This window comes from Staurois parvus, unplaced genomic scaffold (assembly GCF_062004578.1).
Source record: "Staurois parvus isolate SC_StPar_1 unplaced genomic scaffold, SC_StPar_1.0 ptg000365l, whole genome shotgun sequence".
Classification (NCBI taxonomy): Eukaryota; Metazoa; Chordata; class Amphibia; order Anura; family Ranidae; genus Staurois; species Staurois parvus.
Window position 1 is genome coordinate 7,423,649 of NW_028318161.1, and position 12,135 is coordinate 7,435,783.

A 12,135-nucleotide genomic window follows, 5' to 3' on the forward strand; every position below is an offset into this window, starting at 1 on the left:
TTTTGAATAGTCTCCTAAATCCAATGGGCCATGTTTAAATTTAGCATGCTGTCATTGACGTGTCTACAAAACGTTATCCTCAAGGCTAATAGTATGTACTGACATCGCCAAATAATTTTATTGTGAGTAATGCAGCATAATGTAACCTAAACTGTGTGGGCAGAGTTGTTTGATTGTTGCAGCTGAGCTTACAAAAACATTCTATACATATGTACTCATTGGAATTCTGCAGTCTCACTGATACAGTTTCCCTTTAGCAACAAGCAAAATTGAAACATTTTTCAATGGGTATGGCTATTCAGTAGAGAAGAGATAAAGGAGTTAATGCAGTTAAGTGCAGTCACTTGGGATGGTTAAAAAGAGAAAATCAGAAAACACTTAAAGTTCACCTGGTCTTGTATGCTCAAACCTTATTATTGGATAAAAATAAATAAAATTAATTCATTAAATAAATGAAAAGAAAATAAGAGACATGGCGTACCTTCTTCATATCTTCTGTGTCCTGTGCTGCTGCCTGAAGCCTCTCCCGCTCTTCCTCCAGCTCTTCCAGTCTCTGCAGCAGGATTTCCCGCTCAGACTGCAGCTCTCGACACTCATCATGGGCTTGCTTGGCCTGTCCCTTCACACTCTCCAGGTACTCCTGTAATCCGGAGATGATCCCCTCAAGATCTCGTTTCAAGGCTTCATTTGCTGCTATCTGGCCTGTGTACAACAGACAGATTATATAAATTTCACTGCACAACTATAATCTACAAAACTAAATTTTGTCTCCCTTGGACATTAGGGCATACACGTGGCCTTGTAGCACTGGGAAAAAAATTTGACATTGGACCGAGTGTCTTGCCACTGCCTTAGAAGTGTATTGATGAGGATGAAAAGGAACTACATAAACCAATCTCTTTACCACACAAAAAAGGTTATCAGAGGATACAATCACATGAAACCCGCAAATGTGGCATAATAAAAAATTTCACCAAACTCCCATAATCTGAACATTAGAAAAACGCAAGCATAGAGTCAAATGCTCACCATGGTCATATTAACCAAAGACATTGATAAATGCTGCCAAAGACATTGCTGGGTAGTCAGACATGCAGCCATCATCTGACCACCCTCAATAATTTAGGGGAACTGCCAATATCCAATCACAAGAGGTCACACTGTGCAACTGGGTATGTCTAGCCTATAAAGCACAGCATCGCGAGAGCGCAGGACAAGGTAAGTGCTGAAGGGATCCCAGAACAATGGTGCAGTGTATTCCCAGGTGTTAAAGGAGAAGTACAGCCAAAGCAGACAGAGGTGACTGGCAGTCACCGCTCTCTGCTCAGAGCGGCTGTGAGATCAGCAGTCATGTGGCCAATGCTGCATCTACCTAGGCAAGTATAACTGGGGGGAAAGCCCATACTTCTCTTTTAAAAAGTACATAAAATATATTCCCAGACTGGCTGCAGTCGTTGATAAACAAATGTTTTCCAGCATGTCCCTTCTACAGAAGTCGTCAAGCAGGGACAGTCACACACTGATTGAAATTCTGCTGATCCCTGCTAAACCGGCTGAATTTCGATCCTGATATGGCCATCTTAGGAATAACAGTTCTGCAGTGTTTTAGTACAGAAGCACAGACTTAACTGCAGACTCCAGAGGAAACTGGTTTGTGGGGGTTTCAAAGGCATTTTATTGTTTGTAGTGCACACCCAACTGTAACTAGGGAAATTACAGATGAGTTGAATTCTTGCAGAAGACGGCAATCTACAGAGCCCAATCAGAATCCCATCATAAATCCAGCCTCTAATTCCAGCAGCAATCACTCTACATGTGCGGAGATGCGAACCATAAAATAAAAAGAACTCAATATAAAAAGGAGCTTCTATTAACATGAAGTTATTTATAAATATTTCTAGAGTACTCCGCTTTCTAAGAACAGAGGATATTTAAAATTAAAACTTTTTAAAATACACAGCTGACTTCTCAGTGATCCCATGAAAGAATAACCAGATTCATAGCTCAGCCATAGACATCAGAGAAAGACCTGATGGAGTGTACAAATATGAGTCGCATGTGCCTTCCCTCTGAGGGCCTATTCACACCAGTTCAGTCCAGTGGTGTGTTAATGTGTGCTGTCTTAAGGCAGTCTATTATTTTGCGTGGGCTGCCTATTGCACCATTAAGGACCAAAAATTGTGCATGTGGCATATTCGGCAGAGCAAGTGCACTGCTATTCAGAATAAATGGCAATGCATAGTAGCAACACGGATAAATATGCATTCCTGTAGTGCAGTAGTGTGAATAGGTCCTCATGCCAGAGTGGTCAAATGCAGCACGTTTAAAATACACACATTGACATGCATTGTGTCAAGGCACGTTATGCTGCACATTACCTTGCATTAAGGCAGCCCATTCATTTGAAGAGCTTTCCAATACACCGCAACAGGCCAAAAATCAGACCCACAGCACTTTTGCTAGTGCAGCGCACAGTAGCACAGGTCTGTTGGGATGTCATTCACAATGACTGTAATGTGATATGCCACAGAACAGTGATGCAAATGAGCCGTAACAAACATTTGCACCAAATATCTCATGAGAATGAACTTCACTAGGAAACTGATCTGTAAAGGAATTTTTGGCGCACTTCCACTAGGTGCACTGTCATTGTGCATGTTTATTTTCCAATTATATGCATACATTGGCTGAACCTGGAAGCATTGTGTCAATCCTATCATCTGACACCACTGGATGTGTATTTCACAAACAGCCTACTGTTGGATGTCTTTTGGTTGCCTTTAGCAACCTTACCTATACACATTTATAGCCTAATGCAGCTAATAACAGAGGAGAATATGCTAAACACCAATGATTATATATATATATATATATATATATATATATATATATATTCTGAACCATTATGGGAACTTTTGCTGACACAGCAGCAAGTGTTGTTAGGTTCTCTCTCTCATAAAAGTAATTAATTTGTTTTTTCAACAACTGAACTTCAAGCACAGCTTACATATGAACTGGTAAATGAACTATCCAAGTGGTCGGCAAGCCGCGGCTCGCGAGCCACATGCGGCTCTTTGCACACTTTAATGCGGCTCTTCTGTGTGCCGGGCGCCCGCTCCCCTCCCTCCTCTCGGGCGGAGTCAGGACTCTGCAGCTAGCCCAGCAATGGGCAAACTACGGCCCGGCGGACCTTTTAATCCGGCCCACGGAGCGTGGCAAACATTGGCTGTCAGGATGTAGGCGGGGCAGCGTGACGAACTCCTCTCCTCTCACAGTCCGCCCTGAAGACCGGAACGGCGCGGGAACACGGCGAGAGGAACGCACGCAGCAAAGGTAAGTGAATTGACACAATATGGGGAATGAATTACTATAGGGGGGATGAATTACTATAGGGGGGATGAATTACTATATGGGGGATGAATTACTATATGGGGGATGAATTACTATATGGGGGATGAATTACTATGGGGGATGAATTACTATGGGGGATTAATTACTATGGGGGATGAATTACTATATGGGGGATGAATTACTATATGGGGGGATGAATTACTATATGGGGGGATGTATTTTCAGTTTTAAAAATGTGGCTCTCAAAATAAATTTCAATCGTGGTTTTGGCGAGATTTGGCTCAGTTGAAAAAAAAGGTTGCCCACCACTGAACTATCCAAATATTATTAAGTGTTCTTGCATAGCAAGGAACACTTATTGTTATCTCACAAATATATTCTTATTCCGTTTCTTATTATAGCCATATTTACCACCCTAACTCCTCCCACAGTTTTTACACTACAAAGACAAGTAATATATCAAAACGTGCGGATTGTTCCCGATTGGGGTGCTATTACTTTGTGGAACGTTTCGCCGAATCGTTCAAGAAATATTGCGGTTTTTGTATCAAAATTTTCCCATAGGAATGCATTGAGCAGCAGAGCACAGCTAGAGTGTGCAAAGGAAAAATCAGAAAAACCAGAACATGATTTGTATACTGCCATCACTGTCATTTTCAAGCCCACCTACACATATCTTATATCAAAACGTTCAGCTAACCCTGCTGTCACTAAAAATGTTCACGGCTAGGACATACTCCTGATAGTTTTCAGAATATGACCATTTGTTTGCACCTCACCCCTCCCATTGACTTTCATTGAAACTCCACTCTAGATACCTGAAATGTTAAAGGACGTTTTTAAACTGCGACTGTGCCTTCATTTTTTATCTTTCAGAGACATACTATACATCAAAATTTAGCCCTGCTTCTTGTGATTATCACAATATAATGCTCTTTGCTGTAGCATTTATACTTTTAAAACTACAAGTGTTTGAAGATGGCAATCGCCAGTGAAGTTGGCAAGTTTAAACACTGCTTAGAACAGACATGCTGACATTCCTAAGTGAGTGAGTTGCTACAGCAACCAAACATGACTCACACGCAGCTGAGTCATTGAGGCTAACTGTGAAATCCAAAATACAAGCTGAAATGCATTTATCCCTCTGTCAGGCTTGCTATGTGCACTGCTTACATTTCATGAATCATTTGGTAAAGGTTGCGGCAAGAACACTTTACACAATTTCCCCAGAAATTGTAGATTTTCTAGTTATAAATACCGTTCTATAAAAAAAAAAGAAAAAAAAGAAAAAAAAAAGGACACACTTGGAGCCATGGAGACCTTGTAAACATTTAGTCATATGTGGATGGATTCAAAACAATAGGACCCCTTAGCTGAGCAAATATGAACAAGAATTAACACAGACATTGAAGGGGTATATTCTAGCTAATTATATAGCTTCGACAATTTACGCAGATATATACATACATATAACACACACACACACGGTAAAATAAGTATTGGACACATGACCAGTTTTCTCAGTAAATATATTTCTAAAAGGTGCTATTGACATGAAATTTTCACCACGTCGGTAACAACCCATGCAATCCATACATACAAAGAAACCAAAACAAATAAGTTCAGAAATTAAGTTATGTGTAATAAAATGGAATGACACAGGGACAAAGTATTCACCACATGAACAAACGGAGGTGCAAAAAGGCATGGAAAGCCAGTACATCAGCTGAAATATATCAGTAATTAGAAAGCAATCCTGCCTCTTGTCAGTGCAAATTAAAATCAGCTGGTTCAGTCTCAACTGATGGCCTATAAAAAGTGCCTCATTACCACAGCGTCACACAAGAAACATCTCATGATGAGTAAAAACAAACAGCTTTCTCAAGACCTTTACAACCTTATTGTTGCAATATATACCAATGGCATTGGTTACAGAAGGATTTCTAAACTTCGGAATGTTCCAGTGAGCACTACTGGACCATAATCTGAAATTGGAAAGAACATAATTTCACCATAAACCCGCCATGACCAGGTGCTCCTCGCAATATTTCTGACAGAGGAGTGAAAAGAATTATCAGAAGAGTTGTCCAAGAGCCAAGGACCACTTGTAGAGAGCTTCAAAAAGACCTGGAATTAGCAGGTACAAATGTTTCAAAGAAAACAGTAAGTAATGCACTCAACCTCCATGGCCTGTATGCACGCTCACCACACAAGACTCCATTGCTGAAGAAAAAGCATGTTGCTGCACATTTATACAAGCCTGTGAAATACTGGGAGAATATAATCTGGTCAGATGAGACCAAAATTGAACTCTTTGGATGCCATAATACACACCATGTGTGGAGGTCAAATGGCACTGCACATCACCCCAAAAACACCATACCAACAGTGAAATTTAGGAGGTGGGAACATTATGGTGTGGGGCTGTTTTTCAGCATATGGTGCTGGCAAATCCAATAGAAAACCTATAGAAAGAACTATATATCAGAGCTCATACAAGAGGCTCACGGAACCATCAAGATTTGAAGACTGTTTGTGCGGAAGAATGAACCAAAATCACAACTGGGCAATGCATGCAACTAGTTTCTCCATACAGGAGACATCTTGAAGCTGTCATTACCAACAAAGGATTTTGTACGAAGTATTAAATACATTTCAGTTAGTGTGTTCAATACTTTTTCCCTGTGTTGGTTGTTACAGATGTGGTGAAAATTTCATGCCAATAGCACCTTCAGAAATAGATTTACTGAGAAAAATGGTGACGTTCTCAATACTCATTTTACCCGGTGTATGTGTGTGTGTGTATATATATATATATATATATATATATATATATATATATATATATATATATATATATATACACACATACACATACATACATATATATACAGTCAGGTCCATAAATATTGGGACATCGACACAATTCTAACATTTTTGGCTCTATACACCACCACAATGGATTTGAAATGAAACGAACAAGATGTGCTTTAACTGCAGACTGTCAGCTTTAATTTGAGCGTATTTACATCCATATCAGGTGAACAGTGTAGGAATTAGAACAGTTTGCATATGTGCCTCCCACTTGTTAAGGGACCAAAAGTAATGGGACAATTGGCTTCTCAGTGTGTTATTCCCTCATTATCCCAATTACAATGAGCAGATAAAAAGTCCAGAGTTCATTTCAAGTGTGCTATTTGCATTTGGAATCTGTTAGTGACAGCTCTTTGGATCTCATCTTGAGAGTTGACAACATCAGTGAAGCAAGCCATCATTAGGCTGAAAAAACAAACCCATCATAGAGATAGCAAAAACATTAGGAGTGGCCAAAACAACTGTTTGGAACATTCTTAAAAAGAAGGAACGCACCGGTGAGCTCAGCAACACCAAAAGACCCGGAAGACCACGGAAAACAACTGTGGTGGATGACCGAAGAATTCTTTCCCTGGTGAAGAAAACACCCTTCACAACAGTTGGCCAGATCAAGAACACACTCCAGGAGGTAGGTGTATGTGTGTCAAAGTCAACAATCAAGAGAAGACTTCACCAGAGTGAATACAGAGGGTTCACCACAAGATGTAAACCATTGGTGAGCCTCAAAAACAGGAAGGCCAGATTAGAGTTTGCCAAATGACATCTAAAAAAGCCTTCACAGTTCTGGAACAACATCCTATGGACAGATGAGACCAAGATCAACTTGTACCAGAGTGATGGGAAGAGAAGAGTATGGAGAAGGAAAGGAACTGCTCATGATCCTAAGCATACCACCTCATCAGTGAAGCATGGTGGTGGTAGTGTCATGGTGTGGGCATGTATGGCTGCCAATGGAACTGGTTCTCTTGTATTTATTTATGATGTGACTGCTGACAAAAGCAGCAAGATGAATTCTGAAGTGTTTCGGGCAATATTATCTGCTCATATTCAGCCAAATGCTTCAGAACTCATTGGACGCCACTTCACAGTGCAGATGGACAATGACCCAAAGCATACTGCAAAAGCAACCAAAGAGTTTTTTAAGGGAAAGAAGTGGAATGTTATGCAATGGCCAAGTCAATCACCTGACCTGAATCCAATTGAGCATGCATTTCACTTGCTGAAGACAAAACAGAAGGAAAAATGCCCGAAGAACAAGCAGGAACTGAAGACAGTTGCAGTAGAGGCCTGGCAGAGCATCACCAGGGATAAAACCCAGCGTCTGGTGATGTCTATGCGTTCCAGACTTCAGGCTGTAATTGACTGCAAAGGATTTGCAACCAAGTATTAAAAAGTGAAAGTTTGATTTATGATTATTATTCTGTCCCATTACTTTTGGTCCCTTAACAAGTGGGAGGCACATATGCAAACTGTTGTAATTCCTACACCGTTCACCTTATTTGGATGTAAACACCCTCAAATTAAAGCTGACAGTCTGCAGTTAAAGCACATCTTGTTTGTTTCAAATCCATTGCGGTGGTGTATAGAGCCAAAAATCTTAGAATTGTGTCGATGTCCCAATATTTGTGGACCTGACTGTATATATACACACACACACACACACACACACACATAGATATATATACACATACATATACACACACACATAGATATATATACACATACATATACACACACACATACATACTTACAGACACGCACACACTATATTGCCAAAAGTATTGGAACGCCTGCCTTTACACACACATGAACTTTAATGGCATCCCAGTCTTTGTCCGTAGGGTTCAATATTGAGTTGGCCCACCCTTTGCAGGTATAACAGCTTTAACTCTTCTGGGAAGGCTGTACACAAGGTTTAGGAGTGTATCTATGGGTATGTTTTATCATTCTTCTAGAAGTGCATTTGTGAGGTCAGGCAAGGATGTCGGACGAGGAGGTCTGGCTCACAGTCTCCGCTCCAATTCATTCCAAAGGTGTTTTATCAGGTTGAGGTCAGGCCAATCAAGTTCCTCCTCCCCAAACTCGCTCATCCATGTCTTTATGGACCTTGCTTTGTGCAATGGTGCGCAGTCATGTTGGAACAGGAAGGGGCTAGCCCCAAACTGTTCCCACAAATTTGGGAGCATGCAATTGTCCAAAATGTCTTGGTATGCTGAAGCCTTAAGAGTTCCCTTCACCGGAACAAAGGGGCTAAGCCCAACCCGTGAAAAACAACCCCACACCATAATCTCCCCTCCACCAAACTTTACACTTGGCACAATGCAGTCAAGCAAGTACCGTTCTCCTGGCAACCGCCAAACCCAGACACGTCCTTCGTATTGCCAGACAGAGAAGCATGATTCATCACTCCAGAGAACACGACTCCACTGCTCTAGAGTCCAGTGGCGGTGTGCTTTACACCACTGCATACAACACTTTGCATTGCATTTGGTGATGTAAGGATTGGATGCAGCTGCTCGGCCACGGAAACCCATTCCATAAAGCTCTCTACGCACTGTTGTTGTGCTTATCTGAAAACCACACAAAGTTTGGAGGTCCTTAACGATTGACTCTGCAAACTTGGCAACTTCTCCGCACTGTGCGCTTCAGCATGCACTGACCCCACTCTGTCATTTTACACTGCCTACCATTTCGTGACCGAGTTGCTGTTGTTCCCAGTAGCTTCCACTTTGTTATAATACCACTAACAGTTGACCGTGGAATACTTAGTAGCAAGGAAATTTCACAGAGCTCCTGAGAGCGACCCCTTCTTTCACAAAGGTTTGTAGAAGCAGTCTGCATGCCTTGTACACCTGTGGCCATGGAGGTGATGGGAACACCTGAATCTAGTGATTTGGAGGGGTGTCCCAACACTTTTGGCAATATAGTGTATGTGTGTGTTTATTAATTTATTTATATTTCATATCAGTCACACTTTTTTGAAACATTGTCCTCTCATATCACCAATATAAAGACCTTCTGTCAGCTGTTGCTCCAAGTCTTTTATCTCCTCAGTTTCTCTGGCAATACGGGACAGCATCTCATCCAAGCGTCCTTCCAGCTGCTTGTACTGTCTGTCCATCATCTCCAGCTGCTGCTCTTTACTGGCCTTCTGGGCCCGCAAATGGGCCTGCATAGAAAACATATTGTGTATTAGTAAGGAGCTTTAAGCCTGCAATGAAAACCATTTGTTATCCACAGTAACCAATGAAATCCATCTTTTTATTTATTTATTTTTTTAAACTGCCACAATACACAGCAGTAATATTTTAGAAAGTCAAAAAGTAGAAATAAAATGCAACCATAGCTTTGAAGCATACAGACTGCCTGGAAACGCTTCTGTAAAATCTACAAATTGATCCAGTTAGCCATTACATTATTTCATTTTGATGATACCTTTACCTTTTCATCAGACAAGAAAGTGCTCCTTCTGTTCCTAACACTGTGCAGAACTAGAAAGCAAAAATATTAATTGCTACAACTAAAAGAATCATAAAACATGTGGATTCCTTACAAGCTATGTCTCCAATTCAGGCACTACCTGAACAGTCTGGCTAAGATCAGGCTGTATATGGCTAATAAGCTCTTTCAACCATCAAAAACTCTCATTTCAACTTTGTGTGACAGTTGAGATCCTTTTTTCTGTGGGGAGACCTTGCTCAGCTCAAGTCACAGGCAGACCCTACAATATGCAGTAATGCAATGAAATGGAATTCCATAGTGGAAAAGAGGGCTTAAATAGTCTTATCTGCACTGCTGAACATGTGATGAGTGGACTATGTGGACTGATCTGTCCCCTAGCCTCATAGACATCTATAGGGTTCTACTGTGCATGCAGAAGGACCTAGACCTACAGTAGTATTTGGTGGCAGTGCTGCTGATCTAACTTGAAGCAATCCATGCACAAACTAGCAATCAACTCCTGGCACACAAAGTCTCCCCGCACTAATAACTTATTTGTGGTACCCTTCAGTAATAGATTATGTAACATGTATAAGCCGCAAAATATGTTAACAGTGACAACAGACTCTCTAGTGAATTGTTAGTATCTGTGGAGTTCACTGCAGGTTATCCACTCCCCTCACCACTACTGAGCCAGTACCCGACCCCTCTAACCCCTATCAACGCTGTGCCTTGCAAACCCTTCTCATTATGCCCATCACATCATCATGTCAACCACTGCCCTCTCAGCATACCAGCACATTAACACCCACTCCCATCATTGTGACTCCAATCCTCTCTCCCTGCCTGCTTTCATTGTCTCTTATCCCTATCCTCTCTGCTGTCACTTCCTATTCCACATTTCTCTACTCCTAACTCCACCAATCCCCGCCTCTGTGTTCGCCACCGCTGTAGCAATATGAACTTCTGTGCTTGCCACCACTGCAGTGATGCATCCTTTCATATTCAACAGGCACATTTTTGCTAGTAATATTTTTTTTTGTCACTTTACAGCAAGTACAAAAATCCTAATTTTCTTTCTTGCCCGGGCCACAGGAAGTCTTGCCTTCAGGACGTTCAAAAGCAGTCCAACTGAGGAGTGGGCAAAACAGCAAACAGTAACAGGCTCAAGAAAAAACAGAAAGCGGGTGGAGGCTGCCCTACAGCTCAAAGAACTGCATGAAGGTCCTTACGCCAAAAGCAGGCATCAGATAACATTCACCTAGTAGAACAGATTGCCAGGTGGCATGCTTGCAATGGTAAGAAATAGTTACTTGATGTCAGAAAGCCAAAGAATCATGCAAAGGTCTAGTAAGCTTGGATGATGGCCTGTCTGAGTCACTTAAGGATGGTGGAATTAGAAGTCAATGCACCCTTATAGGGACCATCCAGGATGACAAAAAAGGAATCAGAATTTCCTTTTGGTGAACTGGAGCTGGAACAGAAGAACGATGTCCTGGTTGAGGTAAAAGGCAAAAACCCAATAAACAAATGATTGTGCACGGCCACTAGTGTAATGTGCCAAATATGTGTCCCCTGAGAAAGTCACATAACCTAGTAACGATATGCATGGGGAGGAGCCAGGTGACACGGAAGCTGTATGCCGGCGGTGAGAGGGGGCGCTGACTATGATATGTGAGCTATGTCTTTGCCGTTTTTGCGAGTGATAATTTTAACTGTGAATGCATTTTTAATAAATACTGTATATGATGGTTTTAAATGTACTACTCTATGGTGGCTTTCTATGGATCTGAGTCTGCACTTAAAGAGATACAGCGCTACATTGGTAAAGGATACCAAGAGTCCAGTTTGACACAGAGAAGGAGGATACCCGAGATTGGCGTTAGATCTGCCCAGAGAGGAATGGTTAACAAAAGCGTACATTGACCTAATATAACTTGTAGGTAAGTGTAATAAGGTGAGACTCCACCTATATCAGCACGTGTAGTGGTGCACAAACAGTTTGTGACAGCATTGGGAATTTAGGAGAACAACAAGAGTGCACATTGATTTACATTAAGAAGATTTTTGTTGTTTTTTGGGACTGTACATATTTTTATCCTGAAAGACTTTATCATATGATATTGTGAGAGGGAGAGGTGTTCACAAAAGTGCACAGGATTATTTTGGTTTATAAATAAGAAAGGAATTTTTGTATTATTATTGGATTTATGATTCTAAGCGCAACACTTTTATTGTATTGTAGAAGGCAAATCTACCTTAGGCATGAAGTCCTTGGCCACAATACCACTTTGTGCCTATGCAGAACCAGAAAAGCTTTCTTGCAGAATAAGCCCACCAGTTTGGACACTTAACTTGCAGATGGGGATGGCTACATGAAATACCATCTAGTGGGTGACCGTAGAGAAAAAAAATGGCTGTAATGGGTCCATATGGCCATTTCCAATGTGCAGACACAACCAGATTCAG

General features: G+C 41.3%; 1 protein-coding gene across 2 annotated transcripts in view; it reads right to left on the reverse strand.

The window, feature by feature from the left end:
* Window positions 1-12,135, reverse strand: part of CNTRL (centriolin) — a 192,376-nt gene that overhangs the window by 93,492 nt on the left and 86,749 nt on the right. For both annotated transcript variants that reach the window (XM_089685257.1, XM_089685258.1), the window contains 2 exons: window positions 9,241-9,394; window positions 482-702 (listed from right to left, as the gene is read on the reverse strand). In XM_089685257.1, coding sequence (XP_089541383.1) covers window positions 482-702; window positions 9,241-9,394 — 375 coding nt within the window. The remainder of the gene's footprint in view (window positions 1-481; window positions 703-9,240; window positions 9,395-12,135) is intronic.